Here is a 24717-nt window from a genome sequence, read left to right as displayed (position 1 = left end):
ACCACCTACTGAGAGCTGCCAGCCAACTGGAGGCCGGCAACTCTACTGAACGGCAGCCCATCTGGGAAGGCAGTTGCTGCTGACGGTGTGACATACCCGAGGCCCAGGGTCATCCCTGGATCCCAGGCTGCAGGTGAGTGATGGCAGGAGGGAGCCACGGGGTGAGGGACGCAGGGGAGGTGGGTCTGCAGCAAGGGCAGGAGGGTAGCTCGCAGCGGGCCCCCCTTCTTGATGCAAGGTCCCTCAATCAGTCACTTTGAACAAGGCACCTCCCTGCACAGGTTTGCTTGTTGTAGTTCCAACATGGCGAGCCCCCCCCCGGGGTTAATTCCAGCAGTGGCAGGCTGAGGCCATCAAGCGGGCATTAATTGTCCACTTAAGAGCCTCAAATAGTGGCAGGATGAGAAGGCAATCCACAGGGTGGAAGCAGGAAGGCTGCAGAGTCCCCAGTTGCCATGGTCTCACCTGATTAAATGCCCCCCCACCACCCAAGTCGCAATGGGGGAGGGCATTAAATTCTTCCCCATTAGTTATTAAACCTAAAAAGATCCAAAAATCCTTACGAATACAGAACATAAATTTCCTATTGGCAGGATGAAGGTTAATTTAAACAGTCCATGCGCACCTTAAGCTTTGAAAATTATAAAGGCCAATTCCTAGGCGATATGCTCAGAAACAATGGGCTTCATTATATTGATATAGACAGGAGGGGGGTTAATTTAAACAGCACTAATTTTTCCTCTCACCACCCATCCCTAAACAGAAAGGTGTTTTTGATTTGTTTCCTTCTTCTTAAGGTGTATTTCCCAACCCCTCAGTTTTGATGTGATCTAATTTCTATTAATAACCCCACAGCAAACTCGGGATAGGATGAACTTAAAGGGTTAGTTTATTTGCACATGCTAAAAATGCAGGAGGAGGGTCGTTGCCTCTTTAGCATTCATACTGTAAAAGAGGGATAGAGAAAAGAAAGATTTACAGTGCAGAGACCACAAGGAAAAAAAATAGTGTTTCATGTGAGTCCAGAGTCAAAGTCCAATGAGATATTCCTTCACGGAGGTCGATGAGCTGAAAAATGATGCTGGATAATTCACTTTTCCAGTTGTGTTGACTTTAAATGATGAGATAGGCATGTTGAGATGATTCAGTCTTGTAGGTGATGGTATAGGAATTCTAGTAGAAGCAGTGCAGGTGGGGCCAGATGTCCAATTTGGGCTGGAGCTCCTTGTCTGTGATATTGCTAGTTAGATGGCAAAATGTCAGACAGACTTTGCAGCACTGCAAGGCAACATACTGGTACAGAGGTCCATGTCACTTGACTCCCACCTCTTCACACTGTCTTTGACAAAGGGTATGTATCCCTCATCTGAGTCCCTGAGGTTGTTGAATGTCTCAGCCATTAAGAATTGAAAGGAAGGTCACAGGCCATTTATCTTAGCAGACAAGCAGACTCCTGTTGGCCAGTCTGGGTTATGAAATGCAGAGCTTTGTATAACTCTCTTTGAATTTGGTCTGTGAAGCTCACAATGTGTCATTAGTGGCTCTTCAGAGATAATGAGGTGCAAGTTTACATGATACTGCCAGGTAGCTCCTTTTGTTCGAAGGTCACAGACAGACATAGATTCAGCCGTTTTTGGGTCTTTGCCTGTTACTTGTCACTGTACTTTTGCATTGTAAAACTTTTGAAGAGCGCTGATCCAAGGACAAGCTGCTGAAAAAAAACAAATACCTATTTGGTTGAGCTGGCATCAAGCACAAGATCTCTCTGGCTCACACCTTCCATATTTATAATAGCAGAAGCTGTCTCCTCATGGCAGGCCAAACAGTAGAGGTTGCAGGGTTTCTATCATTCTAGTTTCTCACTCACTACTGCGCAGCCCTCTTCTTTAAGAATTGTCTTAAGGCCCGCCCAGCATGACGCCTGGCAGGAAGGGCTATGCACTTCCTGTGTGCGCTGGGGGGGAATTCCCCAAATGCGGGAATGCGCTCTTTTGTGCATGTGCATGAAAGAGCGTACATCTCCCTGAGGCTAAGTGCCGCCTCAGGGAGATTGCTTACACTTGTTCAAACCTTAAAAATAGAAAAATAAAAAAATCCTCAACATGTCCCCCTCATGTGACGATGTCACACGAGATGGGACATGTTAATAAATTTCACTAAAACTTTATTAAAGTTTTTTAAACCCTACATGAAGCCTCATCCTGCTGGTGGATGAGGTTTCATGTTTTCTCAGAAGCCCGCCGGGGCTCCTGGCCTGCCCGCCAGCCTTCAGATTGGATGGGCTGGTCCATTAATTGTTTTAATTATCCTGTCAATGGCCTCAATTGGCCATTGACAGGTCGGCGGGTGCACAGCTGATTTCGCTGTGCCCCCACCTTCCTGAAAATTTAAATGGGGCGGGATGACATCGGGGGTTTCCCCCAGTATCCCGCGTCATTTTGCACATCGGCGAGCAGACCCCGCCCCCTGCTTGCTGATGGCAAAATCCAGCCCTTAGTCTGTGGGTGTGTCTTAATTGGATTAATGAGTGCTTTGATGTGTACTGGTTTTGATATGTGACAGAGATAGAGTGCAATTGCATTTTTTAAATAGAGCACTCAAGAAGTAGGGTGGAAACTGACACCTATCTAGCAGCTGCCAAACAATATATTTATATTACAAATAAAATTGGTACTATGCAAGTTTCATTGTTAAAAGGTAAAGTTGAAAGAGGCTGGTGAGACAATGATAATTTGAATTCAATCAGTGGTGGTAGGTATAACTTCAGCAGTTTTCGGGTGTCCAGAGCAGAGGTAATGTGAGATCTAAAGGCAGCTGCAAGCCTTGAACTGGCTCCACAGCAACCATGTGAAAAGAACCTCATTTTGAATTTGTAAGGTGAAAATGCTTTGCCTGGTGATTGGTTTAGTCTATGGTTTGCCGTTGTCCTAATGGAGATTAGTTTGGGAATTTGCTAAAAGTTATGATAGTAGTAATTTGTAGCATGTGTATATATATTTTAATCTGTGTAAATTAATAAAATGTTTCATTTAGTTTAATGTAAAACCTCGAGAACTGATGGTCTGATTCCTGAATTTAGAGTTGCATCTGAAACATAACACTTAAAATTATAGGTTATGACAGTTGTTTAAATCCCACTGGGATTTTTACATAACTCCCCTTTACCAACTGCATCGGTCATAACAGAATAAAACATCCACTTTCAGCATTTGGATTCAACATTAATTGCAACTTAGAACCCAGCCTACAATCCACCTTGTGTGCATGGAGGACCAACTCTATGCCTGCTGCAAGCTGCAACACTGCACTTTTTCTACCTCATTTCATAATCTCAAGTGTAAAATTAAGACATAATTTACATTTACCTTTTGCTAATGTAATCAATGCAAATAAGTCATAATTAATTCTGATTAACATGTGATTAACTAAACTGCACCATAGGAAGTCCTGTGCCTCAGTAGGTGGCCTCTGAGCCTGAAACTCCAAGTTCAAGTCCCACTCCAGGACTTGTTTGCGATGGAAGGAGCGTCCATGAGTGGTTCAACAGGCTGTTAGTCAGCCTGCTAATTCTTGCAACACTTTCCCACTATTCTCCAAAAGGAAAAAAGTGTGTGAAGATAAAACAAAATAAATAACCTGCATTAGTAGACCGTCTAGCAGGATAGCTGAGATTTTCCAAATCCGTGGTACATCCCGTGGATCGCGGCAAGTTTTGGCATCCACCTACTACTGAATAAAGTGCATTCCTGCAGTCACAGCGAGGGAGGTCAGGAAGTCGCTTCTGTGGCAGGCCAGTGGCATCTGTTACAGCTTTGAGGAGCAGGAAATGGAGAGATCTCCGAAAGTGACAGCATTTGTTTTCTGGAAGTTCTTTATCAACGAGCCCAAATAAACTTCTAGAATCTTTCGACTATCTCTGGCAACGCTGAGTGTCTGGTGCCTGCAGGCATAACTTATGACTAGTGCTATTGAGGCATTAATGTCAGGAAGAATTATGCATTTTGCTACCCAGTCACTACTGAGGCACGCCAACCTTATTTTCACAGTGATGCCTGGTGCTCAGTTAAAATGACACTAAGACATTGCTGCAACACCCCGCTGGGCAGAGATTTAGGGGAATTGTCCAATATTCTGCCCTCAACATGAATTATCCCAGTGAACTTGCATAACTGGAAAGGAAAGTTATCCTTGTAAATAATAATTTTCAAACCATTACTACATGTTCTCTAACACAATACTTAACACTAAGAACAAACTAAACAGTGTAAAGTACAATCAATAATTTATTTATAATACATTCCTAATTTAAAAAAAGCTGTGTCCTTGCAAAATTATTTTCAAAAAGCGTGTTTCTTATATTTGTCTAATTATTTGTTCTGCTTTGCAGTATTCCTTACTACAACATGTTCCATATTCGCTCAAGAGACTGTAAATCCCCTTGTAGGGGTTTTATTTCTCCATGTGTTGGAGAGGGACTACTATCAAGAAGGATTTCGTTCCTTCCAGGAAACATATGGTGAGCAAAGCAATCCTACTTAATGTTTTCTTATGGTGTATTTACACTCCAACTTCAACATAAGTGCATTGATTTTACCATGCACTGGCGCTGAACTGGCTGTGTAAACCCAGAGGCAGGGCCAAACATCAAAAGAAGTGAAATGATTTGAGTTTGAATACAATATGGTGTCAAACCTGGTTTGCAAAGAACTCTGAAGTTTGTCAAATGCTGTGTAAACTGATCCAATCATATTATAAATATTTAGAGATCAGAGATCCTCCCCTCTCTTTGGGAAGACAGCTTTGATGCTGCAGTCGTACTACATAGAAATCTCTTCAAAGTGGGAGAGTTACATTTCCAGCCAGGCAGATAGCAAGCAATGTAAACGAAGTTCTGTCTGCCTGGAAATGCCAGTCTGAGATTGGAAACTGCAATGTAAATGCATCCTTTATGTATGGTAGCTTAAATATGCAGCTAAACAACAAACTACACTTTCAATAAGATTTGGGTATAAACAACAGTAGTACAGCATTAAGTGAGTTCCTCGGGTTTGCAAAAATATTTTTAAAGCTTCAATGCTCAATTTTGAGAACAAAGTTTTTTAAGAGGCTTTGAGTGACTATGTTCTGTAATATAAGGATCGATTTTGTCTTCAAATGTTTAATAATTGGAGAAAATCATATCTGAATGTTCAAGTGTAAATAACATTTAGTTTTCCAGTAAATTTGTGTAATTATTCACAGCAGCAGATGCATCTCAGATATGGCTAGAGAGGATGCAAGAGGTGAGATAGGAAATTTAGCTAAGATATATTTAAAGGGATGGCAACAATTAATGGGATATGTCACAATTGGAGGATGAAGGTTTCTAAAAAAACCTTTGGAAAGCCTCAGAAGGTACCTTTGCCAAAGACTATTAATTTGTGGCAAAATGAAGGGAACGGGACCCCAGATACAAAGGTGAGTCTTCAGACATGTGAACAATTAGCCCAACACTTTGTCCCTATTTGAAGGCTCTTGAAGTCAAGGTGGTGTTGCATGAGCTCTTTATGGACAGGATTGCATTGTGACAATTCCACAATTTCATCCACCCGAGTCAGTGTTGCAGATAAAGGTTCAGTCAAGTTTCCATCTATAGCTAACTGTCGCTTCACTGTCCCCTACATGTGGCAGCCCTGTTACACTTGGTGGATGTAGATATCTTTGCAGACCCTGAGAAGGCAGCCAATCAAACAATACTCTTGATCACACTGGCATTCTTTCCTCATGCAGTAACATGTAAAGCATGAGATTCTGTGACCTGGGTGCTTCTAAGGAACCAGCGAACGGCATACTTGGACAGGCATTCACATATTATAGACAACCACCGGAGGATCTGTTCACACAACTTCCATTGCAAAGTGGATCCTCCACCAGCACTACATCTGCTGAAGTGAGATAGTTACACCATTTTCTGAAAGTGTAGATGCTGACAGGACAGCTGCCTGGAGCTCCTCTCACTTTCTTTTTTTTAATATTTTGAAATAGTTTTTGATTTTTATTTACAGTTCAGGAAATGAGATTTCTTTGCCACAAATCTAAGATAAAGGCAATAAATCTAGTCACTAATAAATACAATCTGAATTCAGGAGAAACTTCTTTACTGAGTGGTTAAAATGTGGAATTTGTTCTCACAGGGGATAGTTGAGGGGGATATATAGATGCATTTAAGGTGAGGTTAGATAAACATGAGGGAGAAATGAATTGAATGCTGAAAGGGGTAGATGCAGAGGTGTACGAGGAGGCTCCGTGGTGCTTAACCACTGGATTAGTCCAACACTTTGTCCCTATTTGAAGGCTGAAAAGCCTGTTTCTATGCTGTACATTCTATGTAATTTTATGTGACACAGAATCCTCATGTCACCTCACAAGGGTCACCAAGGCTCACTAAACTCATCAAGGTTCCTTTGACAGCACCTTCCAAACTCGTAACTTCTACCACCTAGAAGGGCAAGAGCAGCAGATCCATTGAAACACTACCACCTGCAAGTTCCCCTCCAAGCCGCACACCATCCTGACTTGGAAATATATCACCATTCCTTCACTGTCACTGGGTCAAAATCCTGGAACTCCCTTCCTAACAGACTGTAGGTGTACATACACCAGATGGGCTGCAGCGGTTCAAAGCGGCAGCTCACCACCACCTTCTCAAGGGCAATTAGGGATGGAAAATAAATGCTGGCCTAGCCAGTGATGCCCACATCCCATGAATGAATACATTTTAAAAAATAATAAAAAGGTAGATATGAATTAGATGTTTTACAGTTATCATTTTGGCACAGAAGAAGCTTCATGTTCATTATTACATAGGTCCTATCCTTTTCAATGTAAAATTGACATTTACTTCTTATTTCGATCTCAATTTTCTATCTTAGGTATAATTACCAATACTCCTATCACATTCAGCACCAACCTAGATGATCACCCTGATCGACCACGATGGCTTCGCTTTACTCAGCGGACTGCATACCATGATGGAATGCTTTATGGCTCACCAACCTTTGAAGATATTGGACAGAGAATAATTGAAGTAATACATTTTTTTGTACAGGCACCAGATAGTTCCTTAACATTTTGATAATATGCGTACAACATTCAATAAAACTTTCAATCTAAGTATGATGTGCTCATAATTAACTATTATTTATAATTCTAGCTCACTGCCATTGTACTTTATGGCAAGTAGTCAATAACCAGAATACCTGAGCCAAATAAAGGATGTCAAGTGTTCTTGATCTAAGCTCACTTTTCTATATATTGTGTCTAGCATAGCATATTATATTTAATGAAATAGGAAGATTCATTCAGATTGACATACTGCTCTCAGCAACATAAATGTACTGTAATATTTAATCTTTAGTGACAAAAGTAAAAATGCTCATGTGTAATTATAGTTCAAAACATATCCCTAATTTGTACTGGGTGTTGAACTGCTTTCCTGTTCTATTTTTTTTCATTACTTTAAACACAAACATTAGCTGCAACAACTGCAGAATTAGATCTTTGTTTTTTATGAGCTCACGTTACACAATCTGACATGAATGCTCAATCAAATCAGATAATATGATTCTATTTAATTATCTGACTCTTTATTATTGTGTTCAGGATGCACTATAAGAACTTAAATACTATGCTATATAACTCCAGCCTGGCTACAGAAATGATAGTTTGCCCAAAGCACTTGTAACAATTTTACCTTTTATCTCTACATTCCATGCATACCAAGATTAAACTGCAATACATTAAATGACACACAATTCAGACTTCAGGTAACATGAAGCCAAGAAGATATATTCATATTCATCTCAATCACTCCCAGTCATTCTGTTATCATGGTTATATGGCCCACTTAAGATCTTCAATCACTTTATTACTATAAATGCTGACCAAACAACATTTACTAAACTCTCAAGACTTGGATGAGTGACCTTCCTATTCCCTCGGCATCGCATCCTTTACAAAGCATCCCTGTTCAACTCTAAGATAAAAGCAAAAATCTGCGGATGCTGGAAATCCAAAACAAAAATAAAAATACCTGGAAAAACTCAGCAGGTCTGGCAGCATCTGCGGAGAGGAACACAGTTAGCGTTCCGAGTCCGTATGACTCTTCAACAGAACTGTTCTGTTGAAGAGTCATACGGACTCGAAACGTTAACTGTGCTCCTCTCCGCAGATGCTGCCAGACCTGCTGAGTTTTTCCAGGTATTTTTATTTTTGTTTTTATCCCTGTTCAACTACCGTTTTAACTATCGTGTGCTGATCCCACAAACAATGGGATACCATAAGTCACAGCATATAAGTCGACACGGCATATAAGCCAACCCCATTTTTCCAGCCCCAAAAATCACATTTTTGCATATACTCGGCGAGTAAGTCTACCCTCCTTTTCAGTTACAACATGTGATACTCCCATTAATAGTCAGCCTCAATTTTTCACCTCATAAATGCATATTTTACTTCCTCGTCTATTATAACCAAGCGCAAGGGACCAAGCTGGCGACAGGGGCTGTGTTGCAAAAACGTATCGGAATTTTCAATGCACTCGCTCTTTGCATTGGATGCCGATGATGTTCCAAAGTGGAACCGCCCACACCGACAGCAGTGGTTCACTTTTATCCTCACCATATAAGTCGACCCCCATTTTTTGGAGGGGCTTCAAAAGTTGGTTTATACGCCAACATCTATGGTGCACTGAAATACATGAATAGTGTTAATCTACAATAGACATCAAAAATACTGCATAACATGTACAATTTCTGAGGTTAACTGTTGTTTCCCTTTGATTAGGTTACCGCTTATAATAGGAAAACATTTGAGACAACGAGACAAAGCATCATGTTTAATGTCGAACAGCCGATAGGTGAGATCCTATAATATTAATTATTTGTTTGAGAATTGAGATGTTTGATTGGCTTAGAGAAACAAATATTTTCTATTATGTGTGCACAGTTCTTTTGTGATGTTGCTCACAGGTATTTGAGGCTTAAAGGTGCTATATAATTGCACCTTGTTGTTGGTATTGAGCTTGCTAGGCTGAATGTTACACATATCGAGATTGTGTTGCTATTTAAGTTTCTCATCAAAGTTGTGCTTACAACATTTTGGACAATGGAATAATTCTTTTGAGTACATGGCAGTAGGGTCACATCAAATAATTGATTTATGAGTTTCCCCACTACTGTTACCTGGTCATAAAATAAGCCCAAATGAATGAACCTGCTTTATTTACAGTGTGTTCATTTATTTGAGCATCCACTTTATTTTGACTTTTAGGCATTCTAGAAGCTGATGAGCTAATAGAGAATTGCACTCTGAAAAAAACATTGCATAGGTTTTCCTGAACAAGCCACAACCAATAGATAAAACACATCATTTTGCTTGGATATCAATAATTTTGATTTTATTTTTTCTCATTAAAGCAGCCCCATCATATAAATTTCTGAAAATAGACCGGTCGATTTAGTTTGAAGAAATTCTGGTTTCATTAAGAACATAAAGACACTTACTGCAAGGCAGACATTGGGAAATTAACTTAATCAACAGTGAAAACAGGAAAGGACGGCACTCTCTAGAAATAGCCAGAATTAGCAAGTGTGACCAAAGTATATGATGGCCTTGCATGTTTTTGGCACAGAAAAAGGCAGATGCTACTCTGGGTCATTAAGGTCCTCCTTGTAAGAAAACCAAAAAATATTTGCACCAGAGGCTTAATTAGGTCATCGGGATTTGGACAAGGGAGAAGAAGGCAAGGCCAAACCTCCCGGATGGTCTTTTTTGTTATTCCTTCACATGATGTGGGCATCACTGGCTAGACATTTGTTGCCCATCCCTAATTTCCCTTCAGACAATGAGGGTGAGGTGTCTTCTTGAACCACTGCGGTCCATGTTATGTAGGTACACCCACAGTGCTGTTAGGAAGGAAGTTCCGGGATTTTGACCCAGAGACAGGGAAGGAACAGCCAATATTTTTCCAAGTCAGGATGTAAGGCCAAGAGTTTTTTTTAGCTATTAGGGAACATGAACTTTTTAGATGTTTATTGTGACAAAGAATGGAGCATTTTTGTTTGCTATTACCTTTCTAATGGTTCCTTCCATTCAGTCGGAGGACGTAAAGGAATTTCAAAACATGAAATCATGTCTCGAGTCTAACTCAATAGAAAGGTGCAGGGTGGTAGGCTGGGAAAGAGCATGTTGCAGCATTCCAATTGTGGGAGGGGGGCAGGAATCTCAGTCAGGGTGGTGCATGGGCCCAGGTCTCACCAATCAAATTTTCTGACAAAATTTCAGCAACAAGTACAGGTGGAATCGCAGAGGAGAATTCCCCTTTATATCAAATGTGTTTGAATTCCCACTTTAACTGATGTGAGGATCTGGTCTCCTGGCAAACAATACAAAGTGGACAATACAGAACAATCCACATCGGTTTACACTTATAATTTGCCAGCCATATATAATGTATTACGTGAAATGCACTCTTAAATATTGACTTTCATTCTCCTATTTGCAGACATTGGCCTCAAAATTGAAAGATGCTGTACCTATTTCACAGCTGTAAAAGGGCATCAAAGTTCTAATATGATGGGTAGAGCACACATGCATTCTGAGCGGGACGAGTGCTTCCCATCCTATTGATACAGGCATCAAAAGGCATCGGGGTCCAAGTCTGAAACAAGGTTATGTTCTTTGCATGTGCAAACCCACTGCAGGCCAGCAACAGGCAGCTATATTTTGTTTTCAAATTAAATGGAGCTGGGAGGTGTTGGAGCACTCCTCACGACTCCAATTAAAATCACAGACTACTGTTGGCCGCCACTGAGTAACCCTCCCCCCAACTCCTCCAGCCCGCACCAATTGCTACTTTTCCCTCCCAAAAGCTGGCTCACCCTGCTACTCTCCCACATAATCACAGACCTCCCTCCCTGTGCTGATCTCACTGCCCACACCCCGGTTACCTCTTTTTTCCAAGACCCACACGCATCACTGTCAGCAGTCCGAAATACAAATTGGCTTTACCAGTCAGCTCCCTGGGAATGCCCAGCAGAACCCCCCACTCAAAATGTACATGAGGCCTGAGACCCCATATCGAGTGGGCCTTGGACCTACCCTCTCTTGAGCAAACCAGCAGCTAGGTCTTATAGTTTTTGAGTCCCAAATGAAAGTCTAAAAAACGGTTATGTTGACAACCGATCACTTCTTTCTCACTCCTATACCTTCTCCTCTTGGGTAAGCAAAGTGAAAATATTTCAACATTTACCCCAACGCTTCTACGCAAAAGGGATGCCGTATCACTTACCCCTCTGGGAAAGAATCTGTCTGGTGTTGTTTCAGCAAAATGTAATACAGCAGTCAATGTAGGCAAAATCGGCTGTTAATTCTTTTGCAGGGGAACTTTGTTCACATTCGTTAGTCAAGTTAAATTAAAGTTCTTTCCTGCTACAGGGTTGAACTTGGAATACCAGGTTGAATTCTTTGTGAAGAACAGAGATGTGGAGGAGGTATTGCCCCTGGAGGTTCAAAAGCACTTCATGGACAGAGTGCAGAACATTTGGGAATCTAATCATTTGACCATAATCAACATCACTTCTGCATTAGACAGAGGTGGCCGAATCCCACTGCCTATTCAAGGACGGAAAGAAGGGTGAGACAATGTATATCCATTTGAAAAACATTGTGGGTGAAGTCAATGCAGTGCTTGTGCATTTTTTTTATGGGTGAAAAGGCAATAGGGGGAAAACCATCCAGCTAGCTATTGCCATTGTCTGTAATTTTGACAGCAGCTACCAGATTAAAAGCACAAAGGACAATTTCTCATTTCCATTGCACTGCTAAACAGGGGTTCTGAAGTTCTGAGTTCACTGCTGAAGCTCGTCCGTTCTGGGGGTGCAGGGAATTGGCCACCTCCTGTGCTGAACCAGCTGACAGTGCTGTTGTCTGGGGGATGGGAGGGGGGATGGTTGGGTATGGATGAAATGGCTCGAATTTTATTTTTTGTGGTCCTGTGCTCCTCCTGACCCCCCAAAATAGCTAACTATGCCCTGGGCCATTTTGTGAACAGCTTCCAGTGTTCCCTTTTAGCGTACGCTTCCCCCATTTGTATCTCAAAATTTCAAACAGGGCCCTTATGCATCACAGGATCCGGATTTGCAGAATGTAAAGAGACTACTGTCCGACTCAGGCTCATACTTGGGCTGTCCGTCTTTAAAGGACCTGGCAAAACGGCAGTTGCCATGACCGGAGCGGCTACGGAGTGTTAAGAGCACCACCAATTTCAAAAATCCATTTTCACCCAGCATACCAAGTTAAAATTGGTCCGACAAATGCTGCCACTTAAGATACATTTTGCGGCCACTGCTCGTGAAAAGGCAAAGGGTAGAAAGTCTATTAAATAGTAGTACAACAGCCATTTTTTTATTATCTCCTCCTTAAAACTTATAGTCCTGATCATAAAAGACATGACTCATGCCCAACACTTAAAAAAAAATGAACTAGGTTTAAGGCTTATCTCGAGTTGGCATTATTCCTACCTGTATTTTAAGAATGCTAATTCTACCAATCTACTGTGTTGTCTCCGACTTTTTGTTGGTTTTTTATTTATCTCTAACTTGTTCTGAGACTGAGTAGAAACTAATTTCTCTTAGCGATTATAAGGTAAAATCACTCAAATCAAATATTAGTGGCAGATTCTGCTCCTTTACAAACCTACCATGTAACCATTCCACATTTTTTCAGCTTATACCCATATATTTCCTAACCTTTTATCCTCATACCTATTTCATTGTTTTGATGGCAATGAGATATTTCATTAGAAATGTCTTTGCCATAAAAAGCCATAAGTTTTATGAAATGGTGTCATGCGCAGGGTCTTGTGCATAGCTGGCATGTTGTGTCAATATTTGTGGCATAATGAAGAATGCTGTATGGTCTACTGTGATTTCATAGGTAGGTTTTACATTAAACAAACGCAGACCTCAACAAATATGGCCACAGACTAGTTCCATCAGAGAATGAAAAATTACATAAAACAAAACTGGCAATTAAAATGTTTATCCATTTATATGGAGAGTAATACAAGAAGCAAACAATTGCAAGCATATTGCATTACTTTCCTTTATCAGCAGGAGATCTAAGTGCCTTTGTGGTGTATAGAGACTATTTTTAATTTGTAGCAATTATGAAACCTTTGTTAAGTGCATAGAATGGAATCTGGCAGGGAACAAAATTTACCATGGCAACCACAGCCTGTGTGAGGTTACAGCAGAGAATTAACCGCCTGTCGCATGTTTTATGTCTGGCTCTTTAAACATAATGCAAGTTCATTCAGAATAGCTGTTGTGTATTGCACTGAGTAAAACTAACACATAAGGCAGCCATTTTTGAACGTTATTTACACTTCACCAACAGAGAGGGCAGCATTGAGGGCTCTACGCTACTCCCTCCCTACTTTAAAAAACAGCTTACACATCAAAATGTACGATTGCACCTGCACATAATGTCCCAGAATACAATATGACTAAACCGATATCAACACTACCTGAAAATTTAACAGGTTGGGTTTGCAATTTTTTTGTTAATCACAACAACTGAAACATATATGGCCAATACTTCCTGAGTAATTTACAGGTTTTAAAAAAAATTCCTTAACACCAGCATGTCTTTAACAAAAATATCATCAGCATTTGACCAGAAACAATGACAAGAACAATTTCCTTCTTCTTCCTTCCTACATACTTTCAATTAACCTCTCTGGCTTCTTTCTCATTCTGTCTGGGTATCTTCTTCTATTACCATTAGCTTGACTCTGCTCTCTCAACATCACTGACTGTGTCAAACCTGAACTTTGACTTTGAAAACCAACATCAATTAATGGTTGGGACTGTGACGTTGATTGATTAAGATAATTCAAAGGCCCTGGCTCACTTTGCCCTACTGGTGGATTCTGTGATACTGACAAACTTTCAATTTCTTTGTAACTTTCACTTGGGGCTGGAGGAGGAACTTAGGGTAAAATTTTTAGCTGGAGTATAAAATGACACACGATGATGTCAAGTGTGCGTCCCGACATCATCGCGCACTCGCGCGATATTTCGGTCAGCGGGTGCACGCCGAGTTCAGCAGCGCACCCACCAACAATTAAAAGGCCTATTGAGGCCAATGAAAAATTAATTAGAAGGAAGTTTTCGCTGCCCATCCAACCTTGAGGCCAGGCAGCCTTTGCACTTTTTTAAAAACCTCATCCACGGGCAGGATGAGGTTTCCAAAAGCAAATAAAAACATTATTTTTTTCATTAATAACATGTCCCTGCTCAGGTGACAGAGTCATATTTTAAAAATCTTTAATTTTTATTTAAAAAATCAGTTCATCTCCCTGAGGCAGCTCTCTGCCTCAGGGAGCTTATGTCACGGAGACTCATGTGCATGTGCGAAGGTCACGCTCGCCTGGCTTGCGCTCCTCCTACTGCCCGCACAGTCAGTGCTGAGCACTGCCGCTTGTGTTTCATGCTGGGTGGGCCTTCATTGGCCCGCCAGCCATGAAATTGCCTTCCAGGCCCACTCGCGGGAGGTGGTTGGCTTCTCGACCATTCTCACCCATCCCAGCCGAGCCCGCCTGCTAAGGGCAAAATTATGCCCTTAAACTATAGGAAGTTTATCATGCTCTCATTTTGTTAGATTTCCTCTTTCAAGCAAATGATCTATACAAAACTGACGGAGTCTCTCTCCAGTCTTCACTAGATATGTGACTGCACCTGGTCTCTTTACAACAAGTCCAATCACATACTTCTCCTTATCACCTCAGTGATTGTTCACCATGACCTTCTGACCAGTGCTGAACTCTCTGGGTGGGATCTTCCCCCATGACAAGGGGATGTGCGGGAGTGGGTGTGAGTGGGGTGGTTCCTGATTGTCGCCCCCAATTGGGGGTGTGCCGCCATTTTATGTAGGTGGGCCAATTAAGGCCCACCCAGCTTGACGTGCACCAGGAAGTGCTACGCACTCCCTGTGCAGGCGGGGTGGGGGAGGGATTCCCTGAGCCGAGAGTGTGCTCTTGCGCGCATGCACATGAAAGAGCGCACAGATCTCCCTGAGGCAAAGTGCTGCCTCAGGGAGATCGGCTCAAATGTGAAAAACAGATTAAAGAATAGAAAAAAATTTACTGGCATGTCCCCTCATGTGACACTGTCACATAAGCTGGGACATGTCTATAACTTTTATTTGAAGAACCTGTTAAGAATTTAAAACCCTCATGAAACCTCATCCCGCCTGTGGATGAGGTTTCAAGTTTTTTCTGAAGGCCGCCTGGGCTCTTTGCCTGCCCCGCCAACCTTAAGGTTGGACGGGCAGGTCCATTAAGTGTTTTAAGTAAAAACAAAAATAAAAATACCTGGAAAAACTCAGCAGGTCTGGCAGCATCTGCGGAAAGGAACACAGTAAACATTTTGAGTCCGTATGACTCTTCAACAGAACTAAGGAAAACTAGAAAAGACCTGGTCCAATCCTCCATCACCCCCTACACCTCAACCCCTTCCCACAGCACCTTCCCATGCAACCGCAGAAGGTGCAACATCTGCCCCTTTACTTCCCCACTCCTCACCATCCAAGGGCCCAAACACTCCTTTCAAGTGAAGCAGCATTTCACTTGCACTTTCCTCAATTTAGTCTACTGCATTCGTTGCTCCCAATATGCAGTTTCCTCTACATTGGAGAGACCAAACGCAGACTGGGTGACCGCTTTGCAGAACACCTTTGGTCTGTCCGCAAGCATTACCCAGACCTCCCTGTCGCTTGCCATTTCAACACTCCACCGTGCTCTAATGCCCACATGTCCGTCCTTGGCTTGCTGCATTGTTCCAGTGAAGCTCAACGCAAACTGGAGGAACAACACCTCAGCGTCCAACTAGGCACTTTACAGCCTTCTGGACTGAATATTGAATTCAACAATTTTAGATCATGAACTCTCTCCTCCATCCCCACCCCTTTCCGATCCCCCCCTTTTTTTTCCAATAATTTATATATATTTTTCTTTTCCCACCTATTTCCATTATTCTTAAATGTATTTCCATCCATAGTTTTATCTCTACCTTTTAGCCTTTTTTGATTCCTTCACCCCACCCCACCCCAACTAGGGCTATCTGTACCTTGCTTGTCATGATTTCTACCCTTAATTGGCACATTCCTTAGATAATATCACCACCTCCAACACATCTTTGTCCTGCTGTCTGTGACATCTTTTGGTTATCTCCACCTATCACTGGGCCTCTATCCAGCTCTACTTGTCCCACCCCGCCTTAAACCAGCTTATATTTCACCTCTCTTCTATTTTTACTTAGTTCTGTTGAAGGGTCATTCAGACTCGAAACGTTAACTGTGTTCATCTCCGCGGATGCTGCCAGACCTGCTGAGTTTTTCCAGGTATTTTTGTTTTTGTTTTTACTTTTACCTAACTTTCCTAAACCTGCCGCTATGTCTTGGTGCTCCCCGGACACCAACAGCGGAGGTGGAGGTAACCTGCTGTCCGCGACGCCCAGTTTGTGATGAGTTTGGCGGGCATCCTCTGGAGGGTCGAGACTTGGAGGGCCCAGGTCTGCTTTCGGGGTCCTGCTGTGTGGACAGTTCATATAGAAACATAGAAAATAGGAGCAGGAGTAGGTCATTCGGCCCTTCGAGCCTGCTCTGCCATTGAATATGATCATGGTTAATCCCCTATCTCAATGTTCTATTCCCGCTCTCTCACCATACCCCTTGATGACTTTAGAGGCTAGAAATTTAATATATTTCCTTCTTAAATATACTCAGTGACTTGACATCCACAGCTTTCTGTGGTAGTGAATTCCACAGGTTCACCAGCCTCTGAGTGAAGAAGTTTCTCCTCATCTAATTCCAAGTGGTCTACCCCATATCCTGAGACTGTGACCCCTTATTCTAGAGCCTGCAGCCAGAGGAAATATCATTCCTGCATTCTGTCTGTCCAGCCCTGTCAGAATTTTATGGCCTGAATTTTGCGCTCATCGGGCACACACGATCAGCAGGCCTGCCAGTATGAAACGTGCAGTGAGAAAGGCTCAGCACTGCCGACAGGGGTGGGAAGAGAGCATGTGCTGACGTCACCGCAGGTGCTGGTGAGTGTTTCCAGTGAGGTCCCTGAAGGCAAACAGCTGCATCTGGGAGCTGCGGACTGCCAAGAAATAAAATGCAGCACAAAAATGCCAAAAGGAATGTCCACGCTGAACAATCAAGCACCTGCAAACCGATCTCATATAAACAACGTTCCCCAGATATATATTTTTATTTTAAATCCTAACGCAGATTTCATCCCACCCTTGGATGAGATTTCGTTAAAAATGTAAAGCCCGCCTAGCCGATTGGCCTGTCCGCCAACTGTAAATCATGAGCAATTGGGTCGTTAATGGGCTTAATTGCCCTCTTACTTGTTGGTGGGATCTTCTAACTTTTGCGCACGCCCGCTGAGCAAAATATCGCCCGAGTGTGTGATGACATCGGGACACTTGCCTGACACCATCTTGCGCAATTTCACTTATGTTCGGGTCGGGCAGGTGCCCATCCAACAGGACATAAAATTCTGGCCTATATATTTCAATGAGATCTCCTCCTCTCACTCTTCCAAACTCCAGTGAATACACGACAATCCTGCCATACCAGGAATCAGTCTGAAGAACTTTCACTGCATTCACTCTATGACAAGTATATCCTTCCTTAGGTAAGGAGACCAAAACTGCACACAATACTCCAGGTGTGGTCTCACCAAGGCCCTGTACAGCTGCAGTAAGACATATTTGCTCCTGTGTTCAAGTCCTCTCGCAATGAAGACTAACATACCATTTGCTACCTTAACTGCTTGCTGAACCTGCATGCTTGCTTTCAGTGGTTGGTGTACAAGAACACCCAGGTCCCTTTGTTCATCAATATTTCCCAATTTATCACCATTTAAATAATACTCCACCATTCTGTTTTTCCTATCAAAGTGGGTAACTTCACACTTATCCACATTATGCTTCATCTGCATGTATCTGCCCACTCACTCAACCTACCTAAATTGCCTTGAAGCTTCTTAACATCTTCCTCATTGCTCACAATCCTGTCAAGTTTCGTGTCGTTAGAAAACTTGGAAATATTACATTTGGTTCCCTCATCCAAATCATTGATATATATTGTGAATAGCTGGGGCCCAAGCATCGATCCCTGCGGTACCCACTAGTCATCGTCTGCCACGCCGAAAGAAACTAATTTATTCCTACCCTCCATTTCCTGTCTGCTAACCAATTCTCGATCCATGCCAATATATTACCCCCAATCCCATGTGCTTTGATTTTGCACACTATCCTCTTATATGGGACTTTATCAAAAGCTTGCTGAAAATCCAAATATACCACATCCACTGGTTCTCCTTTATCTATTCTCACATATGTAATTTATTCAATTTATTATGTGGCTGTTGCCTTGGATTCCATGGCTCTTCATAGTTTGGTATTATGCATACTTTTGAACAATTTGTTTCCAAATAGTAATTGAATGGCTTCAATGGAAAAGAAAGTTGGTGAGGTGTAAAGTGGGCTGTCGATTACTATCACCCACTTCTTCTCCAGCAATAAAAATTTAAATAGCCCTATAATTCTTCCTAGCGGGGCTACAATGTCCATTTCTTGTACACCATTCAGGTCATTATCAACTACCAGGTCAACATGGACATTTGTTTCTTGTGGATTCCTTGATGCAAATCATCGTAAAGTTGCCATGCATTACGTTTTACCAACTCTGATTCCAAAGTAGTAGTGATCAGCCTGGGGGCAGGTTTTCTGTTCATGGTCTTATGTTTTCCTCTTTAGTTGCTTTTGGAGCTTCCCATTTTTAACTTCAAGTTGTCGAAAATTATCATTCTCTTTCTCCCTCTTGTTCTTTCCTTTAATCACCTCCTTCAGCAATTTCTCATACCTTAGAATATGGCCAATCCAATCTTGTTATCTTTTCTTGATGACATTCATTAATGATGTTTCCTTCTCTACCATCCTGAAGACTTATTCATTGCTCTTGTGCTCTCTCCAGCTGACCTTCTCCTTCCTTCTCCACAGCCACATTTCACAACTTTCTAGTCCAGTGATTCCCAAACTACTTTCCACTGTGACCCCGTTTTAACATTTGAAAATTAACATGGCCATCCAACAAAAACAAAACAACAGAAAAGGAAGTATGGTAAAATTCAGCATGTACTTATTAAATTTTGCGTATTTTAGATCAACCTGTAACATATCACATAAATTTGTAAATCAGTGCTTTTTAACCTCTTTGTAATGATATTATTTTATGCACTCATATAGGCTTTAGCCAAGCTCTCCATATTCCCCAGTGACAAAAGGCTCAGTGAAACCCCTCTCCACCAAGCTACCTTCCCCCCACCCTTGACCTACAGGCACACGCACACACAAGCACATATGCACATGCAAGCACACATGCATATATGCACACACACACAATTAGCCCCTTTCCCCCAACCCACCCACGCACACAAGTCAGCCAGCCAGTGACAGCCAGCGGGGAGGAATGGTAGCTCTGAAAGCCCAAGCCTGAACCACTGTATGCCTGATTCTGTTGAGCCTACCAGGTATTGCCTATGAAGAAATTCATATTTCCCCAACATACTTTTAATTAAAACTTGCTATTCTTGTAAAGTACACTACCCCACATTCCACTGGAGTAAACTGATGCTAAAAAGAACACTGTGTAATTATGTCCCCTTCTAGACTGGATTGTGTAACAATTAGGAAGTACCCTCACTCTCCATCACCAGAAAAAATGACTCCTCCTTGGGATCAAGTGATTTTTTTCAGATTAATCGGTTTGTTAATCCACCTTCCTAATTCTTGGTGCATAAGGTTCCGATATGGGCCAAGGAACAGGAGCTCCTGAGCTAATGAATCCTTTGTACGTGACTTTTTAAAATGTTCCTGAGAAGAGGAAAAAAATTCCTGGACACCAGGCTGCCAGTGCCAGGAACAGATCCTGTAGAAAGATGCAATGAGAGAAAGATGAAGTAGGGGAGGAGAAAATTAATGATTCATGTGTCAAACTTGCTGTTCATAGTGTTGGCACTAGGTGTGACTCTCCTCACCAACTCAGAGAGAGAGGCTGAGAGATAAGCAAGGAAAGGACACGATTGGAGGCCTGAGGCTTGATGCAGGCCGCAGTCTCAGAGGAGAGGGAGCTCATGATCCTGTCCACTGTCTCTGCGACCCTCATTTGGGGTCACAGTCCATAGTTTGGGAACCACTGTTCCAGTCTTTGGATGGCCATTTTTCTCAAGATCCATTTTTCAGTCCGTGCAACAAGACACCCCAAATCATAGTCTTGATTATTCTTATCTTAAGATCCCTACTTATTCCTATGCTGAGTAATTCTACGTTTGGTGAATGCATTCTTTGGCCTGGATTTTCCTCTCTGGCTCACAAAATGCATGTCAGGCTCTTTCCTGACTTCCGAACGCAAATTCCATTCCCGCCATATTTTTGTTCCTGAGAGTTATGGATGGGGAGGGGCGAGATTTGCGAGCCTCTATGGAATGCAGGATGAGTGTTGGATGACTGTGGGTGCCAAGGAGGGCTGGTTAGAAAGCCTGCCTTTGTTCTTGGGGATAGCAGTCCAGCTCCCAAAGGTATTTATATGCCCCTAAACCTCAACCCTCAAATCCTCCATGCACCCTTCTGTCCCCAATGCCTCCTCCATGCCCTGTCATATGCCCCATGCCACCCCATGTCCCCTCCATTCCCCCTCATATCTCCATGAAACACCATGTCCCCTTATTTCCTCCCTTGTATCCTTCATAGCTACTAACCAAGCATCCACTAAGACTGCCCTCAGAAACCAACATATTTGCAATGGGAATTCTTTTAAATGCAGATGAAAAAAAAACTGTAGCAATCTAATAAAATTATCATTTAAACAGTTGTCATTGATACACAAATAAAATAAACTCTGATCCTTTAGATGAAAGGTAAATCCCCTTAAGTAACAAAAAACCATGTATTCAGAAACCATAACAATGACAGCTAATGTTATTACAGCCCCTTAAAACTGCTAATCACTCCCCTGTACAACTGGGTCAACAGAGCTGAGCACACCCTAAGCTTTTGGAATTCAGCCAAGTATTCATAATGTTCATAGCTATCAAAACATTAGCTTGTTGCTCCAGACCCTGAAACTGAAAACAGTTGGTGTTATACTTCCATTTCCAAGTAGATTGCCTGCCAGTCAATGGAGTGGAGCATGTGCCTTTTTCACTTTCAACAGTGGGACAATATTTTTTCAAAGTTAAAAAAATCTCTGAACATTTAAATCACAGTCCAAAATATGACAGGAGAGTTTCCCAGCACATTTTTCTCCAGTTTTGAATGCATTATGGCACTTTCTCCAATGTGAAAACTACTGTGACACATCACAATGCTTAGACAATGCTGGTCAATGTAATAGTCAAATTACCTTTTCAGGACAGAGCTCTATGATCAATCACTGCATTAAAAGCACATCTACATTACAATGCAGCATCTAATAGTGATATTTTAAGGTGTTGAAACATTTAACCTTTACCTGTCAGAATGTTCCTGAAAACAGCAGGCTTCCCCCAGTGGTCATGAACTCTCAGACCTGGTGGGATTTTTTAGGACTTCCAAAACCCTCACTAGCACAGGAAAAGAGCGAGGGGACAGGAATTCAAACTTCCTATGATCCTCACCATGGCAACCCTGACCTCAGAAGAAGTAGGTGCAGGGTTTATACTCAAAGCCTTCTTGACCTGTGAAAAGGGCACATAAAAATAGAACAGGTTTGGGAAGGCACTGTAAACTGGGATTTTCAGACAAAAGTTCTATCTTTTTTATTTTTTCCAACCCCATTCCCACTTCCACCGGGAGACGACAGTCCAGCCCTTTGACTACATATCACTTGCTTTTTTTTACAACTTATATTTACAGTGAGGAATTAATGAGTGGAGTTGATTGTTGAAAATTCACAAAAGGAAATTAACTGTCTTAAAATTTCATGACTTGTAGTGCATGACTTACTTTCACAAGCTGTGAAATTTACATCTTCATCCTTGTGAGCAAGAGAACAGTGCAACCTTTTTCTAAAGGATGTCACTTTCATTACCAGTAGGTGGCATGCATAGAAAGGAAAAAGTATTACACATGCTATTGGTGTCAAATTTAATTTCTTTGAAATACCAGCCCATTGAAGCTGAAAAATGAAAAGATGACTCAAGCCTAAAGAATTAACTGAATTTCCAAACTATTAATAATAATCATCTAGAAAATTTAGGATCCTTTTTCTCAAAAAAAATCGCTCAAAACTTCTCTCAAAGGAACAGCAATACCACTATAAAATCCTGGCTTGGAATTCCACGTTGGTTTTGGCATTTCTGAAACCTAAAATTTGGGGGAACTGATTGACGAGCCAACAAATTAAGATGGATTCCTTTTCTGGCCCAGAAAGGAAACATTTGAATTTCTAATTCGTCCCCTCCCATGATATGCCTGCCAAGATCCTACGTGGCTGACTTAAGTATATAGAAATGAGGGCCATTGCTTTTATGCTTGCAATGCAATAAGGATAAGTTGCAGTGAAAAATGTAATGCACAGATGTTGCCAGGCTCAGCTGAGACAAGCTGAAATGAGGGTATTTTGAGCCTGAAGAATGTTGATAGTTTAAGTAGTATTACAGCAGGGAACAACAGTTTTGGAACGAATTTTTGAGATTTGGTCTAATCAGCCTTGTCCTTGCTTTGGGTTGATTGTGGGAGTGGGAGATTTTAACTTCATCCCCCTCTCCACCACCACAGTGAGGGCTTCCCAAAAGCCGTTATAACATTTTGTATGAGCGTATCTTTGTATAACATTAAGATTATACAGGCAACCCTGATCCCATGGGGATATCAGTGAGGAGGTGTGTATCCAAAAGAGGTAATTAGGGAGATTTACAACTACTGAGAAGCTACAGTCCTGGTTATCTGTCCAGATTACTCTGTCTCAGCTACAAATGTAGTGACCACCCTCAACTTTTATGGTGCCAATTTCAGATAGGCACTAGTGATCTTGGAAGATCAACAGGATGCAGAAAGGACATGTATTTGCCAGCTGACCTGAGAGCTGGTTTAGATGAGAGCTGGTAAATTCACCAACTCTTGCATCATAGTGATAGAGCAGCAGGACAGGGCCATTCATTCATTGTTAATTTTTTTTAATTCATTGGATTTGGGTGTTGCTGGCTAGGCCAGCATTTATTGCCCATCTTGAACTGTCCTTGTTCAAAGGGCATTTAAGAGTCAACTACTTTGCTGTGGGTCTGGAGTCACATGTAGACCAGACCAGGTAAGGGCGGCAGGTTTCCTTCCCTAAAGGGTATTAGTGAACCAGATGGGTTTTTATGACAATCAGCAATGGCTTCGTGGTCATCATCAGACTTTTAGTTCCAGATTTTTATTGAATTCAAATTTCACCATCTGCCATGGTGGGATTTGAACCCAGAGTATTATCCTGGGTCTCTCGAATGCTAGTCCAGTGACAATATCACTATGCCACCATCTCCCCAGGGTTGCTGTGACACGAGTCTACCAGAATGGTTATCGAGGAGACCAATATGGTTTTAAGGGGACACTTCTGCTGCAGTTCGTGAGTCGTGCAAAATTTTAATTTCTTGCTTCTTGCTGAACTTTGCCATTCAAAAAGGCTTGGACTGGAACTTCATTGGGGAGGTGATTGTGGCTGTTTCAGAATCAGTAAATATGTGGAGGAAAGCATCAAGATGACCATTACTCAAAATATTCCTCAGTGACTAATGCGGTGGTCACCAGAGCACAAGTAAGCCTTCACTACCTCAACTCTTTCTCCCCTTGTCTTCAAATAATGGACAAAACCTTCAGTCCAGTTCCCATCTTAGAACATTACAACACATCAGATCTCTTTGCCTCTAGAAGACTGTGTCAATAATCATTACCTGAACAGGACATCAGCATGTGCACCCTTTCCTTTATGGCTCTGATTTCCATAGAGAGAAGAGTGTACATTCTCCTTTAATACAATAAACTTCAAGGTGAACAGAAGTCAACCTAGTCTTTCCTGAGGTTTGCTCCACCTGGATAGCTAAACATGCTTTTTTCACCTATTCTAGTGCTTATGCTTGGTGCATCAAGAGGGTCAAGATTGTGAGAGGTGGTTATTTCCACCAACGCTACAAATCTTCGTGAGATTGTCCTCCTCGCATAGCAGCTTACCCCTGAGAGGGCATTCTGTCTGGCTGTATATCAGGAACTTGTTGCCAGGTAACCTAGTGTTGCCCTCTATGTAGCACCAGCAAGTTGCTATGAGGAAGGCCAGAAGCCTTGCATGAGCTGTTGGTCTGAGCAACAGGAGCGTCAAGCATGTTGGGTCTGGCCCTCACCATTCCAATTGGCCCTGAATCTGTGATCCCATTGATTCTGTGACCTAGCTGGTCTAATGGCAGATGTCTTCAGATGCCCTGAGAGTCAGCAGCCCACATCCTGGCTGCCAGGGTCTGGAGTAAACTATGGACTCCCTATTCTGCTTAAAACTGCTGCAATGGAGGAAGAGTCACCAACTGCCCTGAGCTATTTGCTGCAGCATTGAAGTAGCCAAAGGCCCCATTGATGCCTGCAATCAAGAAAA

The 24717-nt window shown here is 42.1% G+C and overlaps 1 protein-coding gene across 1 annotated transcript in view; it reads left to right on the top strand.

The window, feature by feature from the left end:
* Positions 1-24717, top strand: part of LOC121268957 (alpha-sarcoglycan-like) — a 62561-nt gene that overhangs the window by 16364 nt on the left and 21480 nt on the right. Inside the window, exons 2-5 of the mRNA XM_041173259.1 lie at positions 4388-4516; positions 6912-7066; positions 8824-8896; positions 11476-11674. Coding sequence (XP_041029193.1) covers positions 4388-4516; positions 6912-7066; positions 8824-8896; positions 11476-11674 — 556 coding nt within the window. The remainder of the gene's footprint in view (positions 1-4387; positions 4517-6911; positions 7067-8823; positions 8897-11475; positions 11675-24717) is intronic.

This window comes from Carcharodon carcharias, chromosome 23 (assembly GCF_017639515.1).
Source record: "Carcharodon carcharias isolate sCarCar2 chromosome 23, sCarCar2.pri, whole genome shotgun sequence".
Classification (NCBI taxonomy): domain Eukaryota; kingdom Metazoa; phylum Chordata; class Chondrichthyes; order Lamniformes; family Lamnidae; genus Carcharodon; species Carcharodon carcharias.
Note: the sequence above shows the minus strand (reverse complement) of the source record. Positions and strands in the feature narration are given on the sequence as shown.